Genomic DNA, 20,064 nt, shown 5'->3' with positions numbered 1-20,064 from the left:
TCACATGACCCATGACGTCACGCACCGCCCCTCTCCTCTGCCTCCTCTTTTTAATTTATTTTTTCTTCCCCCTAGCGGCCACTGTCTCCACACGGACGATATTTAAAATTGAACCAACCTATTAAAAAATACGTATGATTTAATTTTTTTTTTTTTTTTTTTTTTAAAACACGCTTATTTTATCAACAAAAAAATAATTAAATGTTTAAATGTTTATGGAGAGAAAACATTGTTAAAATGGCCACAAATTTAATTTGTATCTCAACAATTTAGTAAGTTTATCTTCAGTTTCAGAAATCTGACCATTTTAACATAATAATAATAATAATAATAATAATAATAATAATAAGATTTTTAACAGGGGGCAGCCCATCGGAAGAAAGCTGGATTAGAGGGCTAAAACAGCCCCATTCAGACAGTTGACGACCTTTCTTTTATATTGGGCCCTTGAGCCCAATACAAAAGAAAAAGAATGCAAGTGTAAACGCTACTCCAATGGAGTATAGAGCAGGAAATGAGCAGAATAGGTCCTCTTTATCTGGTGTTAATGAGCATACTCCTTGAACACTTCTGCTCTGTGAAGCATCCTTCACAATGATGCCATTCTAGTACACACACCTCAGCAGGTCCAAATATTTGCATACCAAAAGCTTGAAGTGCTGTAGAATTGACTTTTGAAGGACTTCATAACATTGTACATAAAAGCCACTGAAGTTACTGAGAGGCGTGGGGACTTCTTAAGCATGGATCTTTTTCAGCCTCAGAGAGAGGTCAAAAACATGTATACATGTAAACTGTATAGGAAAGCTGGATTTGATGAGTATATGGCATATAGAGGTGCAGTCTATAAAAGGAACATAGGAGAAATGAGTGGAGGTGCCCTCCTGCTTCTGGGAAGTATTTCAGTGTTGTTGTTGAGGGACTGGGGGAGTGTTGGTGAGAGGAGACAGCCATTCATGCCCTTGTAGTGCTGGAGAAAGGTATTCTAAGAAGGGACACTAGAAACCACAAGGCTGGTTCAGTCTTTTAACAACCCTGTTGAAAAACTGGTTTAGCTGCTGCTGCTCCTTTGTTTCTCATACCAGTAATGCTTTCAAGTAGTTGATCCATATCATTTATTTAAAAGAATTAAGGGAGCACGTGCTGATTTATAAGTGAAAGAAAAAGAATACCTCTTTAGAAAAATCACCATAACATTAACTGATGAATCGTATGTATCCCTGCCACACGCATGCAATGTTATCATCTCAGTCAGCAGCTGCACCTCTGCAGCCTTTAGTTTGGTACTGTACACTAACAAGCATGTTGTAACTGTGGAGGAGCCAAAATAGGAGAAAGTCAAACATTAGGAATTTTTCAGAAAGTGTTAAATTTTTTGGTTAAATGTTACACAAAAGGAACGAGTGCAAACAGACGTAATGGAGTTTTTACTTATCGTAAAGACTACAAATAGATTTTCCACCACTGCTTTAATAGCCACAATATTTAGTGCCATCTTGTGGTTAAAACACATCAAATCAGCCAAATCATATAAACAACAAAAGTCTGATTCAAGTAAAATTTCCAACACATATAATACTTTATTCAGTTGTTGTAGTGATGGTGTATTATTATGTATCTGTTGTGTATAAACCCACAGCCCCTGTAAACAGTGTGTACTAAACTGACACCACACTACAGACTGAAGAGCGAGCATAACCATAGAAGATTTCGAAAACTAAATATAAGGAAGAGAAAATGTGATTGCTACAGGCAAAAAATCAGATATGAAAAAACAACAAAGAGACAAAACAAAATCATAAAAGGCACAAAAATAATTCAGTCAATCACTTTTCAGTTGAAAACGTCCCTAAATATCTTTGATTGATGGGTTTTCCTGATGAGGCCACATGTCTGTGCCCAGAGGCCAATTACCTGATTGTCACTGTATACATTGATGCTGAGAAGTGCTGGTCACCTCGTGGTGTTAAACCTATCCTGGATGAAGAAGCCATTATGTTAAGGTTACATTTTCAGCATCTAGCAGTAGGATCGTGTTTAGCTGTTTTTGTGGGTTTTACAAAAGCTGCTGCCACAATTGTGAGACGAGGACATACATGAAGATACACGAAGATGTCAGATCCACAAAGTAACAACAGGTCATTTTGCGTGCAGGGAAGTGATTTGACAGTTAATGTTAGGAGCGCCTATAAATGCAGTGCTTGGGTAAAAGTACCCAATTACTTACCCGAGGAGATCAAGAAGAAGCTGCAGGTGTTATTTTTGTCCAGCAGGTGGAGAACTCTGATCACCTGTTGCTGATTGTAACGTGAAAGCGAATAGCGCTGGATTCAAGGATATCGACGCTCTGTATTTCCAGCTGAATCTGAAGTGAATACACTCAGTTTTCCTTTTACTGTAATAATATAAATCTTATATCGGAAGAGCCCTCCGCTACTTTTTATGCCATATTATCACAAGCATGAAGACGTACATATTAAGAGGTTGTTTCTTATCTTTCTTTCCCAGTTCAGAGGATTACAGCTTATCCACAAAGGACCTCCCAGTACTTTATATTTTTAGGTCGACCATGCTGCGAAACCTTCCCTGCGGACTTCCACCTGAAACCCCCCAACCGGTGCTCAGTCAGGTGTGTTTGTGTTATAGGGATGAAGACAAATCAGTGTTTGTGTATGTGCACGTGTTGGCACCCAACTGGGTGTGTCTGGGCCAGAAAAGAAGTCAGTTAGAAATGATCTCCTACAGTCAAGCTGTGTATTTGTCTCAGCAGGGTGCCGGGCCTGAGGACTGTGTGTGAGGCATCCACGTCTCTCTGTGCACGTCAGAGACGGCTGTAGCGCATGAAGGTGTGTGTGAGCACACACCTACGAGCCGGGGGACACCCCGACCCTTCAATCAAGTATTAGCTGTCAATATTTGGACCTCCTTCCTGCTCCCCCCGCTCATTAGGTGGTGGTGGTGTGATTTCATGCTTCTCACCAGGAGGCCTTCGCAAAGTCTCAGTCTGCTGTACAGACGGATAAAGTGCTAATTTGTGTGATATGAAATGTTGACACTGTTATAGTGTTATATGTTACAAGGAGGGACAATATGAGTGTGGTCAATAACATGACAGATGAAGGATATGAAAGGTGCAAAGGCAGAAGTTGTGTGGTGGGCTCTAAACCTCATTGATTTACTATATTAATTCAGAAAGATAAGCACAGACAGTAGAGGCAGCCAGTTTCAATAAGAACTATCTATCTATCATTATTTAGAGAAACCAGAACATTGTTACCACCTTATTTGCAAGTTATAGTTCTTTTTTTTTTTTTTTTAAAGAAGCAAAACATGGCTATGTAAGAGACTAAAACAGAGTAATACAGTTGAGAAATGCAGCAGCCATCTGCAGTGTAATAAAACTGTGGCCCTTCTCTCATCATTGGGCATTCATTCTGCTCTTTATATGTCACAGGATAATGAAATCCCCTCCTGGTAAATCTGTTCTGACCTTTTTTTCCCCCCACTCACCTAGTATCCATATGATTATCTGTTCTTTTCTTCACCAGCCCGCTGATGTTTTTCACCAGTCTGTAGTAAACTTGAGCCCCACGTTCAAGTGGCTGCCTCCTTTGTTTTTTGGCATTCAAGCTTTTCAGTGGAACACAGCATCAGGTAATTCAGTCCAGGTTTCAGACTGTGGACGTGTTCATTAGATATATGGTGTGTGAAACAGAACAAGAGCACTTATATAAATAAAATTAAATGCAAGTTGTGTCATAATCACATCTGATGTTTAAAATTTGAAGTTGAGCTCATTTGAGAGGCTCCATAATTAATCATAAAGAATATTTTATTTTATATTTATATATTTGAAATTGATATATGTCTACTAATCAATAAAAAAGTAGAGAAAATTATTCCTGAACCCAACTCAGTACTTCCAAGTTTGACCCCAAATTACAAAAATTATCTATCTTTATTAACTTTAAAATAAATTATCCATAAGACAGAAAATATGATATTTCTTCAGCAGATCTCCAAGCCCATTAAAATATCTATCAGGTTATAGAACATACAAATAATATGAGTCCACTGCGTCCTTCACATTACAAGCTAACTCCTGATAAATTTTCACACAGTCCCTTAAATAACATGTCTAAACGTAAACTTTACAGCCTCTCGCTATTGCTAATTATTAGCCTGTCAATGTGCACCATGGTGACTTTGCTCAGAAAGGTGCAACAAACAGACTTGTACTTCCCACAGTGCTGTTCATATTATAGTTATGACTCAGAAACACTAACAGACTTTGAATGTGCTCAGTAAGTATGTCCTTACTGCGTCTATAGGAATTAAGAGGGTAAATATATTAACTAATCATAAGCAAGTATCACCAACTCTGTAAAAGCAGAACTTTTGGCACTTCTCTGGTCTGGATCATTTAGTTGTGAGTTAACACAATGTCACAACCTGGGAGTGGATGCCCCAGCAAATTCACCTCAACACCAGATTGTTTTTTACACTTTCTGGGAGTATTGCACAAACAAACAACAACAAAAAACATGTAAATTTAAAATTACAGGCCTCAGAACATGTTAAATGTTACTGTTCATGACATTACAATTAAACAATGAAGGAACAAGGACGGCATGTTTGGAAGGGCTACCAGAAGAAAGCCTCTCTGAAAAGCACTAGTTCGATTTACAAAGTTGCAACTGATCAAACCACAAAACGTCTGGAACAATGTCCTTTGGAAAGATGAGAGCAAAGTGGAGATGTTTGGCCCCAGAACATGGTCATCGAGTCATTGCAGTCATTGAGTCGACCATGAACTCCTCTGAATACAAAAAGTATTCCTGAGAAATGTGAAGCAACTTGTCTGACAGCTAGTTTGGCCCAAATTGGAGGACAATGATCTCAAGCAATCAGAAGGACTGAAAAGTAAAAGAATCGAGGTGTTGCAATGGCCCAGTTAAAAGTCCAGACTTCAACCTGTTTGAAATGTTGCAGAACCTTAAGAGAGCTGTGCATAAATAAATTCCCACAAACATCAATGAATCAAATCAACGCTGTAAAGAAGAGTGTGGCGAAATTCCCTCACAACCAAGTGAAAGGCTGATAGCAATACAGAAAACAATTACTTCAAGTTATTGCTGTTAAAGGTGGTTCCTCAAGCTACTGAATCATAGTGTGTACTTAGTTTTTCACAGGACTGCATAGAGACCTGTGAAAATTGTATTTTTGACATGCCTGTATGATATGTGCAGTGGGCTATGTTCTCTTTGACTAACAGCCTCTCGGGCTGAAACAGGACCAGACACCATATCCATCTTTTCTCATGCACCAATTATCTCATTCCTCCTCTACATGTCAGTTACATTTTTGCAGTTCTCTAAACCAGCTGTGCATATGTGAAAGTCCCCACACTTGTAGTTCACAGCTTTTTTCCCTGTCCTGTCAAAAAAAGAAGGAAAAAAGAAGAAGAAGAAATCCAGCATCCGATTGCCACTTGTCAGATTTCAGATTTAATCTTTGGAAGTTAAACTAACTCTATCCTTTTAGTTAATTATTTACCATTTAGCCATCAATCTGTCCAATGCTGTATTAATTACTATATGCAAACTATTTGAACCATTTGTTAAAATCTTTTTAGTTTTAACAATGTATCCATTTTTTTTTTTTAAGATAAATATCTCACCATTTATTAATATATTACCTGCTGTTGCTGTTCTCCCCATTTATCCACCAGTAGTATAGAGATTTAGGGATTGAGTGTGGAAGGAGGTGTACAGTCCTAAAACTTTTAATGAATTGGAAGCACCAATTTTGACAACAAGCAAAGTGGAGAACTTTGTATGACGATTACAAGCATCTCTCTGGTTTGGCCTCAAATCTACCTGAGCTATTAACTCCTATTTGCTCTTAGGTGCAACATTTTGAGTTATCAAAGTTTGTAAGTTATACTGGGGGGTTAATTTGCATATTGAACTTTGGAATCCGTCGTTGTGTACAGTCAGGCATCTTCAAAATGTGTTTTAAATTTCAAGTTTTCATTCACACTTGAGTCCTGTGAAGACACGAGGCTCGTCCAGTTCAGTTTGAGGTGCAAAACGTTGTTTAAGGGCAGCATCAGGGTTACATCACGAGTTAGAAACAAAAGAAAGAACGTACTCTGGAGTGATGGAAACACATCTCTGTGCATGAATTTCCTAACGCTTTCATAACATCCCGAAGCGCACACAGCTTGAATCATTTTTGCTTTGATGATGAGCTAACAAAATAACATCACCTCGAAACAAAAAATGTAGAGAATCTGGTCGTCGTGCATCTGTGACTGCTGTGAACCACACTGAACATAGAGTGAAGGGCTCAAAATAAACAACAGAGTAACGCACAGTGCTGCACCAGCCTGCACATTTTCACTGGGCTCTGCTGTCCGAAACATTAAATGCAGCCGTGTGCGGTTAGATCTGTGAAGACTAGTGCTGCAACAGGAAACACTTAGGATTGTGGCCTTTTCTGGATTACATTGGTTGCGCTGTTGCCTAGACAACAGTAATTAGAAAAGACTAGGTTACCAAGCAGAGAGCGGTTATGTTTCCTTAGCAACCAAGGTCAGGGAGAAGGCTCTGTGTTTACCTGATTCTGAGGAAGGAGACAGATACAACACATCTGTCATTGTAGTAAGTATTGGGAGGCGTCAGATTCATGCAGCCATCTATTTTCCCTGCTTGCACTGAAGACTGTAACTTTAGCACCACAGTAACCTGACTGCTTTTTAATACATCTGTGCAGAAAATAGAGCATGTGTCAATTTCCAGCCTAACTGTCAGTGCAAGCTTTAAAACACACGGAGAATACGAGGGGGAAGGAATCTGTTAGGAGGACACAATGTGTGCTCTCCTATATGTAGGCCTGTGTGTGCCCGCTGCGTGCTCTTCCTGTAATTAGTTGATTATCACAGCTTGTCGTCACACACAAGCTTACACAAACACGCTATAATGACAATGACATAACGCGGCCTCCTTAAGTATCAGTCTACCGTTTTGTCACTCCTCTGCTCACTGCTTCTATCATCCATCTTCCCTTTCCCTCGAAGCCCTTTTAGTCCGCCTGTCAGACAAAGACACACACACACAAGCTTCCCATGTCCACGTGTAACCAGAGGCTATGAGAACACTTAATCCCTCAGCACCTGCTTTCCATACTACTGTGACCTCTCCGCAGCTGGCTCGGTGTGTGCCTTGTTGCCTTTACATGTTCATATCAGTGCCAGGAAGGAGGAGGGTGGTGTTAATTAATTTGCATATTTGTAGATTTGTTTGTATCCGTGTGTTTTTAGAGACAAGCTTAAAAACATGGCCAGCGCTGTAGTACGGAGAACAGATGGAGTGGGTATAACATGGCATCGTTATGATCCCATACAGTGCAGCAGAACAGACTGCAGGGATCAGCTTTTCAAATTAAATATGATGACACTTACACTGTGTCCTGTCTGCTCTCTGTACGCAGGTCCAACCAGTGCCAGCATCACTTCTGGTGCTTTATAAAGCCTCTAAAGACACAGCTAGTTTAAAAAAAAATAGTTAACAGTTAATAGTTATTGAAATAGTTCAGGTTAAGAGATGAAAAAGGAAAAAATATAGAAAATTTCATTTGGAGAAATGATGCAGATTACTTGTTTCTGCACTCTAAAGTGTGTGAATAAATGAATTCATATAGAAGAATCTGAAGCAAAGAATAAACAGGCCAATTATTTATAGGGAACAATAACGCTGCTTAAATCTTCAGGTACACACACACACACCTAAAACAGTACCCAAAATGTAGATCATTTTATTGCCATAAAATATATACAAACAGTAGCATGTAAATTAAAAAACAAACAAACTGTAAAACAAATATAAAATAACATGACCTCTTTCCAGATCCATGAGAGGAAAAAGAAAGTTTGCTTGACTGCTCGGACCTAAATGTGCACAGCAGGAAAAAGAAAACACCTTTGGTTCCTTCTAAGAGGTCCGGCTACCTACAGCTCCCACCTCAGCTGCACATCAATCACTCTCTACACATCTCCATTTACACTTATTCCACCCTCTCCTCCCTACAGGTCGCTCTTTGTTTGGTGGAGGAAGGGGCAAAGAGAAGGCAAAAGGGAAATGGCAGAATTGCAGCCTTCTCACCGAGGGAGAAGAGGGGCTGAGGTGCAGTGAGTGCTGCGTGATGGCAGGGGAAAGAGGAGAGGAACAGTGGTTTCCATCAGGAGAAGAATGCAGAGAGAGGGCTGCTGTTTTCTCTGGAGGAGGAGACGGCGACTAAGAGAACAAAGTGTTTTGTGCCTCCCGATGGAGGACATGTTTGTTGTATTGTCACCAGTAGCTGCTAACAGAAGCCCAACAGGCCCGCAGTTTATCTCCAAGTGTGAGTCCATTTTTACACCAGCTCCTCACGCGCACACATGTCTCATGTGGAAGTTGACCACGTACTCTGCGTTGGTGCGCTGGACAGAAATGGCAAAGGGTTCAAAAGGGTGGAAGGTGAAGGCGACCAGGCGACGCACAGCGTGATTAACCGGCCGTCCCAGCAGGCCCGCCTGGATCTTAAACTTCAGCAGGCCAGAGTCACGTGCATAAAATCTGGTGGGTCAGAGATGAGAGACACAGAAGCTGCGTTAAACTCATTTAGTCCAGTCTCTTCTTTTCTACGACGCTCTATGATGAAAATCCAAAGTACTGTACTTTCATCTTATTTGGGGAGCAAGCGGCTAAGGCTATGACTGATTAACCTGTCAATAATTTTGCTAATCAGTTGATAAGCTTAAAAAAAAAAAAAAAAAAAAAAAAAAGGTGACAAATGGCCCTAATAATGGGTCAGGCAATCATAGCCTAGCTGTGAAAACAACAGTGTCCATTGCTTATTTTAAATGACTTTAAATTTCAGTGAATGTTTCTTCTGCAATTTGCTCCAGTCTTACTAAGAATTGACTGGTGTGACAGCATATCACAGCTCAACATTAAAGAATTTTAAATTTGCTAATTCTCATATTTTTTGAATCAAAGTGTTTGATCTAACAGCGGTTTTTATAACAGCACGCACATCACCGCGTCCAGCGCCTCAAAGACAGAAGCTACAACTGAACGAAGCTGGTTATGAAGGCACCTCTACAACTCTTATAATTATTGGCCAGCGCGTGCCAGTCTGCTCTCAGCTGTTTTTAATCATTTCAGTATAGAGTACATACGCTGTAAATAATAACAGTCTGTTACATTTTGCTGATAGGCCAGTGAATGGTAAATCTAGAGAAACGATGCAGATGTGATTTTAGCTCTACGTTCTCCACAACAGACATTTTGATGTGTAATGACAGGAAAAGCACAGGTGTTAGTTTGGTTGCCAGCTCTGGTGCTCTCTAACGAATGCCAGGTGAGCTGAACGGTGCTGGTCTGTTAGCACAGGTCCCACTAAAGGACACCAGGCTCTCACTGTGCCCTCATGGAGTTTGTTTCTGACGGTTTGGTCAGACACATGGCACGTGAGCAGTCCGTTTTAGGTTATTATGTAGTGGTCTGGTAGTGCTGCTCCTCGCAGAAAAGAGCAAATACTGGTTTCTGCTGCTGTGTTGATGGCCTTCTATAGCCCCAGCAGCTCCCTCTTGTCTCTGTATCCCTGCATTTCTTCCACACTGTTGAGACTATGATAGGAAACAGAGCAAACCATGCCATGCTGGAGGATCTGAACTACCTGTGCAACCTGCGAACCAGCGAAAAGCAAAACTGGAGAAAAATCAGTCAGGACATATAAGGACACCGCAGTAGTCTATGGCCAGCACCTGCAAAGCCATTGCCTTTTTGTGGGTTGCCTGTTGCACATTCTGCAGTGCACCTGTTGTCACTTCATTTACTCACACAGGTGAAATGGGCTGACAATGGTTTATGGTTTCTAACCAAACAGATTGAGTTCCCCGAGCCATTCCCTTTTTATCTTGAGTAATGTTTTATTTTCACGCCTATGTTTTCATTTTATTACTGGGATATATAAAGATAATGCCAGTGGGAACAAAAAAATGGCCTCAAATTATTATTTTTTTCTAAACTAACAAAAACAGAAAGTTGTCATGTGAGAAGTTTTGTTAAATTTTCTTTCGTATTTTTGTTGTTTTGCATTTTTCCAGAACATTTTATCTAAATTGTTGATGTTTAATTTACAGCTGATTAACCATTTAGTTAAGCAACAGTATATCCTCCACATCACTACCCAAGTTTCATAGTCAGTAAGGCTGCTGGATTACGGCAAAAAAAACAAAACACCATCACAATTATTTGGTCAAAAAATGTTAATCTCAATTGTTTATCACAATTATTTATTAAGTTTATAAACAAAAAAGTGTCCTTTGGCACTGGATTTCTTTAAATATGTAAATGAAAAACAATCAGGATAAATTAAAAAGAGATAGTAGTGGAAATCGCAGTCAAGAAGGAGAAAGCCTAATTTCTGGACATTAATTAGCATGAATCGTGTCATGCATTAAGATTACAAAAGGACAGGTCATCCTGATGGAGTCCATACCTGATGGGGTGGTCTCCGCAGGTCTTAGGCCTCTCCATCACTGACACCCACTTGTCATCATAGCTGAAGAGGGAGAGGTCAAGGTAAGGGCTGCTGCTGTAGGACTGTGCGCTGATGGGCAGCTGACCCAGCAGCCGACGCACCGCTTCGGTATGGCCGCCATATTTGGCATTGACAATAGTGTCCTTAAATCTGAAGCGGCAGACAGACAGCTCAACATTAGCTAACCCCTGTGATCCTGAATTGTCTCGTTTCCACTGCAGCTGGGTTTATGTGCAAATTCTCCATTTATTGAATAGATTTCTATAAATGGCATTTAAAATCAAAAACACTTTTCTGAGAACTTCTTATAAATTGTAGTCTCCAAACTCTCACTATATATTTCCAGCACTCAGCAGTGACTCTGGGGTCTCACTCCTCTCTCCCTTCACTCTTCTAAGCTCGGGATCCATATTTTTCAGACGTGCTCTCACTTTGTTTCATACTACATTATCTCCAGTCTTACCGGCCTGTCTGTTTCGCTCTACCTGGCTTGTGCTAGACTCTGAACTGGGCTTCACTGCCAGCTAGTTGTAAGTGGTACAAATCGGGTTTGCGGAATGTGCTCACCAGCTTTCAATTTCTCCCCTCCTCCTGTCCGACATCAATTTTCACCACTCTAAAATCCAATTCTGAGCTCTTTTCCTCACTCAAACGATCCTTTATCGTCTCCTCCTTCTCCAGCGCCCCTCCTTGCCACCCCATTCTGCTTTACCCTCCACAGGAGGATTTTGTCACCTATGCTGGCCAGTCAAACCACCAAATTTAATCACAGTTCCCCCAGCCACACTAACCGTCTTAATGTCTTTCTTCTATATCCAGATTAAGTCCTAAAACTCCTTTCCTCCCTCCTTTAGGCGATCGTTGCTGATCTGCTTCACTTCCTGACCACTGTCATAAAATCCTCCCTGACATTTGATGCGGTGTGGCATTAGGAACATTTTCTTCTCTTATTTAGAATCCAACGTGACCTGATCTGTTTTTTGGGGGTTTTTGCATTTTCCATTCATAATCACAGACTGTAAATAAAAGATGGAAAAGCCACCTTGAACATGATGGTAATGTGCTCTGTGTGCTCTGTTTATCGGTTGGGTTTTGAAGACAAACATGAAAATAAATAGACTAGTTGTCAGCTAATGCTAGTAAGCTTGGTTAGCAGCAGTGTCCACAGATAGTATTATAGGTACATAACACAGATAGTGGCTAATTAAATAAAAATACAAATAAAAATGTCATGACACGTCCAGAGACCTGATTCACAGCTTTTTAATGCCAACATTAAAAAGTTGTTAATCTTACAGCCTGGAACAAAAAGTGGTTTTGGCCTGTATGAACAGTTTCTTCCTTCATAACAACTGTATGGTGAGTAAATGTCTTATAGACTGACAGAGCGCTGTAGCTAATAGCTCGTAGCTTGGCCTCATCTTCATTAACGTGAGTCACTGAACTGGTCCTCATCATTGTATTTGTACTGTTGGTGCTTTCTGGTATCTTTCTTCTCTTCTTTGATCCCTAGCTGGCATTAGGTCTGGATCGACTCATGCGTTGCTGTGGGTGCCAATGGTTGTCGAATTTCCTTCACAACCCGTTTCATTGGCCTGGTGTCGTCGAGATTTATTCTGCAATCTTTGATGTTATCTTCTGGTATATTATCTACCAAATAATACAGCTTAGTAACAGATAACAGTAACAACTGCCCCACGCAGTGTGTCTCTTTGTTAGACCAATACAATCTGTATTCGCTAACCAGGCACGTTAGAAATAGATGGCAACTTAGCTATCTAATGCTAGATGATCTATCATCATCATCTTGTCCAAAATATGGTTACTTCTGGTTATAAAAGAAACAAATATGGCAGTGATCAAAATGCTAAAAAATAGCTCCAAGAGTCCAAAACTAGATTGTGATGGTATGGTGGCTTATTCCATTTTTTATATACAGTCTATAGTAAAGGTAAGAATCTTAATCTTAATTGAAGCCTAATCTGCAAGACTCACTTTGGCAGAAATCTTCAAATGAGATAAAATGTAGTTTTGGCATCATGCATTGACTTTGTTAATCATCACCATGTGGCTACTTTTTCATCATTTCACTTTATTTTTCAGTCGGTACCTTCTCTGGACCTGCCGTGCGTAGTTATTTGATGAAGCAGAGCAGGGGAACTGGACAGCTTGGCTGTGCAGGGTAGCATTTCTGAACAGGTCGCAGAAATTCTCAAAAAGCTCCAGCAGCTGGTCGGAGGTGTTCTCGAAGACAGCCAGCACCTCCGTGGACACCATGTTGTACACAACAAAGAAGGATGGCTGTGAGAGATCCAAACAGGGGAGTGGAAATTTAGAGAAACACAACAAATCATTCTGTAATTATTTACTTTAATTAATTTAATCTGTAATTAATACTTTGATGTAGCTATTTTTCAAAACCATGATCAAGGCCTTTAATGAAGAGAACAAAAAAAACATAGTCAGACACGAGACATTCATTCTAGCATCATTAAAGCTTTGAAGGCTTCAGCATGTTTACATTACAGGGTCACTGCAAGTTGAATATGGCAATGTTTATAAAGTCTTCAAGGGTAAATTAAAAATGGCTGATTTGCTCAGAAGTCAAATGTGGCATTTCTTGAAAATAAACTGAGCATTAATTAAGTCTATTTGTTGCCACAGTGAATTCAGAACTGAGCAGAATCTGTAGGACAAGCGTATCCTTGGAGACCTGAAAGAGGAATTCCTGTTACACGGCACAAACAACAAAGGACAGAGAGAGAGAGAGGCTGGGGAAAGCAACAAAGAGAGGAGAGGGAGGAATTCAAACTCAGATCATATTTTCTGTGTGCTTTCTCTACCTGCGAGGGGTCGGTAACTCTGAGCGTGACCACGTCTTCGCTGGTGTATTTGATGAAGAGGTGATGCTCATCCAACAGCTGCATCTTCCACATCCTTAAACGTTTCAGCTGATCAAAAAACTGGAAAAACCTGCAAGAAAAAACCCAAAACAAACAAACAAAAAAGGAAACTTACATGCTGGATGGCCTTTAATTAATCATAGACGCACAGTGGACAAAACCATGAAGAGTTTCAGTGCGTCAGCAGTTAATTTACTCACACAGCATTACACAGATAAGATAACACTAAATAAGCTGAGCTGAAAAACCTTGCCTTGCAAGTCAGAATTTTGCCAAGCAAATTTAATTTAACTTTTAAATATGAATATTTGTCTATTCTTTCTTTCTTTTTTTAATTTAACACCGTCACCATCTTACACTTTATTAGACAGTAAATGTGAAGAGACTGAAAGGAAATTTTGGGTAGAAAGAGAAGTGGACTGGCATGTAGTAAAGGCCCATCTAAATACAAATTAAACAGATACATGGCATGTGTGCCATGCATGTATGTATAAGGCCGCCCCTACTTCTTTTTAAATCTGTCTGGCAATCAGAAAAACATGCATGAATTCAGTGATAGCCTGATTCTGTCTGAGTGTTTTTCCTGTTAAAAGGGAGTTCTTCTTTCCCACTGTCCCTAAGTGCCTGCTCAAAAGACAAATGTCTGATTGTTGAGGTTCTCTCTCTGATATTGTAAGATCTTTGCTGTACAACATAAAGCGCCTTGATGCGACTCATTGTGAAGAGGGGTATAAACAAATCACATGAGCAATGGGGGAGGTGTTCTGGTAGAGCAGGGCGATATGACCAAAAATATTTATCGTGATATACATTTGAAAATTTGCGATAACGATAGAACTGACGACATAATTGTCACTAGATAAAATATTTTACAACTCCACAACTTTATTTAACCAAGCAGCTGTTTTTTTATGTGCATTAAAGTTATATAAAAAATTCAACAGTGCAAATGCAAATTCTTCGCTGACAGTTTAACCAAAAGGCATTTCCACTGGAAATTGGCCGACATATCCTCAGCATAACCATGTTTAATATCCACTGAAGTTAAAAAGAGGTTATACACACACACAATACGGTAATATTATGTTGAAGCACAGTACGTATCACTCCGTGAGGCTCCTGCCTACGATAGCCGTAATGCTCCGACAATCCATCAAGCGGTGCGGGTTCGTAGCTCAGCAAAGTCGTACTAAAACATTTGACAGATTTTCGAGCACCGTGTACATAAAATCGTTTCGAGGTCAGTAAACACAACCAGAATTCATACATAACGCACATGGGATTATAAGGGGCACTGTCGGTTTTCAGAAAAATCAAAGGTTTGATTTTAAGTGATCCATATTTTCCAAAAAACACAGAGAGAGACACGACGGCCCGCTAGCATGCTCTACCAAAAATAGTGCTTTGTTGTGTATCTGACGGACGAAAGCTAAACCAGTTCCACACCACTGAAGTTGCAGCATTTTTACAAAACAATTCTGGTTCATCCGTTTCATTCAACGATCCACTTTTGCCCTTCTCATTCTCCATCGCCGCCATGCTTTTTCTGCCATGTGCGTATGTAAACAAAGGCCCTGCACATTTTACCCATATTCTATCGCAATATTTCATTTTCTTATCGTTGCCCAACATTATACCGGTATTACCGTGAACGGTATAAGCCCAGCCCTAGTTTCTGGGAATTATAGTATACATCGAGTGTACAATGGCTTTACTTTTCAGATCAGAATCAACATCCATGACTTTGTATAAAATTCAAGATGGAATTGACAAACAGATGAAAATACATGCCAAGGAACCAGAGATAATTGTGTCACTCTGTGACAGCCAAGAGATAAGACTGTGCTGTTTCAGGCTTCAGATTTGAGCTACAGCTGATGATTAGTTTTTCAGTACTGATTACGACTCAAATCAACCACTTGATAAAGTTTAAAAATGCTCATCACAATTCTCCAAAGCCATACATACCATTTGATTTTAACGTTGAACCAAAATTAAAATACCCCCAAAATCTTTACTCTAAGTTAATCTAAGATTAAAGAAATGTTCTCATTAGAGAGCCTGGAAACAATCATAAACATCTATCACAACAAGGCTTTCTTATTCGTCCATACAGGCATAGAGATACAAAATATGGCAACCAATAATCAAGAAAATTGAATTATTTTTCTGATAATGGAATTTGAGTTGATAATTACATCCAATAATGTGGAGCCTCCTCAACATCCGGCTGAGCATCCGATTTTTTTGCCTCTCTCTCCTCTGCCATCTTTTGCTGCCCATTTATAGAAGGGTGGAGCGCCTCGCATGCATTGAAGACATAAGTGAGTGAAGAATGGCTGGAGTGAATGACAATCAGGCTCTTTCTCCATATTCAGCAAAATCCAACACTGAGAGATGGCACAAGCAGTTTATCGTTTGAAGAAGAAGAACATAAACACGACGAGTCCTATACTCGCAGCTCCTTCTACATCCACCTTTGGTGTGCTTTCCCAGAAGTAGATGCAGAAACCATACACAACATACAAGCAAACACACCCATCATGAAAAGTGCGTACATATGTCAGGATGTCAGTGGTGCAGTTTGAGCTTTTGTTGGCAGAGTTAGGACCAAATCTAAGGAGGCAGAGAAATAATTTCAGACAGCCGACTGCCCTGGAGCAGAATCTAGCTGTGTGTCTAAGGTAACATAGGATTATAACAGCGTTATTTTACCATTTCCATATCAATGTATATTCAGTGGCAGTCCGCATTTTGAGTTATAACTGCGCTTGTTGCCAAATGCAGTGGTCTGATTGGTCCGATTGGTTTATTCGCATATTGAAAGGAAAAAAAAAAAAAGCCACAAATTTGTTCTTTTAAATGATGCAGTTAGTGTGAACAGCTGCATTAGGAACAGGTGAGTCTGAAAGATCTTTGTGACACACAAAACATTTGCATGATTTTTTTGTGTCCGTGTTTAAAGGCCTCAAGGCTCTGTCAGCATATTCAATTCAATTTTATTTATACAGCGCCAAATCACAACAACAGTCACCTCATGGCGTTTTATATTGTAAGGTAGACCCTACAATAATACATACAGAGAAAAATCCAACAATCAAATGACTCCCTATGAGCAAGCACTTTGGCGACAGCGGTAAGGAAACAGGAAGAAACCTCCAGCACAACCAGGCTCAGGGAGGGGCGGCCATCTGCCACAAATCCACGGCAGCATATCCACATAGATATACATATTTTCCTGTCCACATTTATATGCCATTATTCTCCACAACAAAGGTTATTTTTTATCAGATCTTAAATTATGGAGCGGTCCTTAATATTTGGCTGTTTGGATATAAATTAATTGGGTCTAAATATTGAAGTATATCCAACATCAGATTGCCCTTGAACTTGAGCTTGACATCCCTTTCACTCAAAAGTGACGAATCTTGCTCTCCTAGCAGTGCACAGCAGCATTTTCCCCACATACAAACTTAATAATAAATAAGCAAATAGCCAATTACACTTAGCGGAGATTCCACCTCTACTGTCTAGAAAAGCAGCTCACAGTTATTCACCCCCTCTCGACATCTGCTACGAGTTAAACAACCATTTTAACCACAACCAGGTGGAGATCTGATGCCACCACACTCAGCTTATCAAAACTGCAGAACAGGCAATAAAGTTAATAAAGGAGAAGAAGATTATTATCTCTGCAGGAAATGCTGCACAGGAACAGGAAGCTCTCCACCCTAATGTTTTATGTGGCCGAGGATTTAGTTTTAAGTTATAAGTAAGTGAGTACTAGAGATAAATAACTAAAGGGCTTTCTGTCACCATATGCAGTTCATTCAAGTCGACTGATCCAACATGATCACTACCTCCTCTTGGCTGTGGCGCTGCCGTCCTGCTCTGCCCTCCTCCAGAGATAAACCAACAGTCTGTGCTTGAGGGAGTTGATGGTTTTGTCGGTGTACAGACGGGCGAAGCCTGGCTGATTCTCAGCTTGAGTTTCTGTATAAACAGCTGAAAGAGTCAAGAGGTCGTCCTCATAACAGAACCGACCAATAGTCCTCACATCCAGAAAAGTTCCGTCTGGAGTCACCTGACACAGCCACAAAAGCAAATTATTAACGCTTTATATCACAGACTGTCCCATCGCTGCAACATGCTATTTAAGTACTCACCTGGAAGACATGGATGGTCTGCTGCTGGACCGACAGCACAGCCAGGATGTTCCTGTAGAGGTAGAGGCCCTGGTTGTGTGACAGGATGATTTTGTCACACTTAAAGGACCTGGTGTCACATAGCCTACCAGTGTGGAGATCGATGATGTGGAGAGAGTAGTCTTCTAAAGGAGACCGGGGGTTGGGAGTCACGGATTCATTGTTGCGGTACACCTGGTGGGAGAAATGTAGATGAAAGGAGCAGCAGGAGAAAAATAAATCATTTATGCATCTTCCTTTTTTAAATTTTTTACTAAGCTGATACCTCAAAGAAGAATGGGGGCGGTTCCTCAGGAACATAAACAGCCGAACCGACAATGACATAGCGGCAGTCATCTGTGAAGAGGCTGCACTCCCGGTTCAGGTGCTCTCCATTCGAGGCCACATTTGTAACATGGAGCAAAGAGAAAAAGCGCTCAAACAGGCGTCCTCGTATGTTGAGGGAGCGCTGATCGTTGGTGGTGAGAAGAGTCTCTCCTTCTTGGCCTCTAAGCAGATCCTGAGCTGCCTGGCAGCCTTGGTATTCGTATATCTGTATGATGAACAACAACAATATTTTCTGGTGAATTTCATATTTCAACAGACTGTGTGAGTTACACTCTGGACCAGATGGAAGATAAGAATCACACAAGATATTTGGTTTAGGGAACGTGAAATAATAGAGGGTTTGTCTCCTCTTACCTCTAGGGAGGTTTGGTCAGAGGAGAAGGCGATAAAACAGCGTCCATCTGGTGAAAATTTCCTGAGGAAGCAGGGTGGCTTCTCCACGTTAACCACAGTGAAGTTGGGGAACAGGTTCTGGTGGAAACAGCGCACTCGGTACCAGTGAGCTCCAGGTCGACCGGAGCAGATCCTACGCTTCTCAAGACGATGGACCACATTCTGATTTTGGATGCGTCTCGGTTTCAAGGTTGGGAAGTCCTCATCCATAGTTGTCTGACTCTTAAACCCCCTCACAGTAGGCAGTTGGGTTGTTAGCAGCTACAGGTAAGCAGCTACATCACGAGTATAGCCCTGTTACATGTGTGTTTTAAGGGAAAGTGAGAGATGAAAGTGTTAAATGGTTTTGATATCTGTCAAAGTGTCAAAGTTCTAGAGATGGCGAGTTTTGCTTTTACATGTGCACCTGCTATTATGACAAAAAGATAGACTATAGCAAACTACGCAATCCAAGAACTTGTAAAACCTTTAAATTTTCTTCCTGTCTTCATGTTCAGGCCTGTGAAACAGACTGTGTAGATTTGGAGATATATGCCCAAACTAAAACAAGAGTGATTATTTCACTTTAACATCCACATATGGCCCATACCATCAGTAGCTGTCACATTTAGGACAACACAGATGGTTAACAAAAAGCAAACTTAACAAATGGGTCCTAACATTTTAAGACAAACATACGACATGTAAAGAATGGGCTAAGTTAAGTAAACCATCTGTAAGACATAGTTTCTTCTCTTTTTTGCGTCTTCTTTGAGCCTTTAACGTAAATTGCATACCTGGACGTTTGATAAAATGATCAATAAAAATAAACTATTGAACGTCTAAAAAGAAGCTTTCTGTCTTCTCCAAGTCCAGCAGCTTGTGTTAGCAACAGCGTTAAGTTTGGCTGACGAGATCGAGTTTAACGTACCTCCGAAGCGTTCACAACTAGCCACCAACGTGAGTCTCCTCTTATTCGCATACGCTAAAATAATTTCATTCAGCCCACTGAGTCATTGTAACCTGCCACGTTTCTCCAAATCCCAGAAAGCCCGAGGAGTCTCTGGATCCATGAGCCGCTGTGCTTGTTGTTAGACAGCTTATATGGAAACGTAGAAGAAGACCGCAGACGCCAAAGGGCTGCCATTTAAAACAGCGCCCCCACGTCCTTCTAAGGTGAAGGAGGATATTGCAGTCTGTGACAACGAGGAACTACAGAGAGTAATGTACAAAGCTAATCTTTGACATGGCTGTAGTGATACTTTTGTACAGTGTAGAAAACTTGCTCAGATCTTTGCCCTAATACAGATGCATTAGCATACATGAAAAGCTTGGACTCTAGAAAAGAGATTGTCAAAACCCTCTAATAAATGTAATGTAGTGTACACTCATTGGCATTTATTAGGTACAAATTGCTAACACAGGGTTGGGCCCCCTCAGAACTTCCCTAATTCTTCATGACATTCTTCATGAAACAGATTCAACATGGTGCTAGAAACACCTGAGAGATTTTGGACCATATTGACATGATAGCGTCACACAGTTGTAGCATTTTTATTGGTAGCACATCAGTGATGCAAATTGTGTTCCACCACATGTCAAATGTGCTCTGTTGGACTGAGATCTGGTGACTGTGGAAGCCATTTGATTTGGCCAGACAACATTTT

General features: G+C 40.5%; 1 protein-coding gene across 2 annotated transcripts; it reads right to left on the bottom strand.

Moving 5' to 3' along the window:
* Positions 1–7,802: 7,802 nt before the first annotated feature.
* det1 (DET1 partner of COP1 E3 ubiquitin ligase) lies at positions 7,803–19,518 on the bottom strand. 2 transcript variants are annotated; one of them, XM_087844057.1, is made up of 9 exons: positions 19,329–19,518; positions 18,380–18,712; positions 17,964–18,230; positions 17,660–17,872; positions 17,354–17,577; positions 13,434–13,563; positions 12,701–12,891; positions 10,549–10,740; positions 7,803–8,618 (listed from the first exon to the last, which is right to left on the bottom strand). In XM_087844057.1, the coding sequence occupies exons 2-9, from the start codon at positions 18,626–18,628 to the stop codon at positions 8,429–8,431; spliced, it is 1,656 nt and encodes a 551-aa protein (XP_087700183.1). In that variant the 5' UTR covers positions 18,629–18,712; positions 19,329–19,518; the 3' UTR covers positions 7,803–8,428. The 2 variants fall into 2 exon arrangements, with proteins under 2 accessions (XP_087700183.1, XP_006797481.2); XM_006797418.3 differs by lacking the exon at positions 19,329–19,518 and adding an exon at positions 19,195–19,269.
* Between the last annotated feature and the right edge of the window lie 546 nt (positions 19,519–20,064).

This window comes from Neolamprologus brichardi, chromosome 7, assembly GCF_056152115.1.
Source record: "Neolamprologus brichardi isolate AB-2024 chromosome 7, ASM5615211v1, whole genome shotgun sequence".
NCBI classification, from domain to species: domain Eukaryota; kingdom Metazoa; phylum Chordata; class Actinopteri; order Cichliformes; family Cichlidae; genus Neolamprologus; species Neolamprologus brichardi.
The sequence above is the reverse complement of the archived record's forward strand: the minus strand, read 5'-3'. Positions and strand labels throughout refer to the sequence as shown.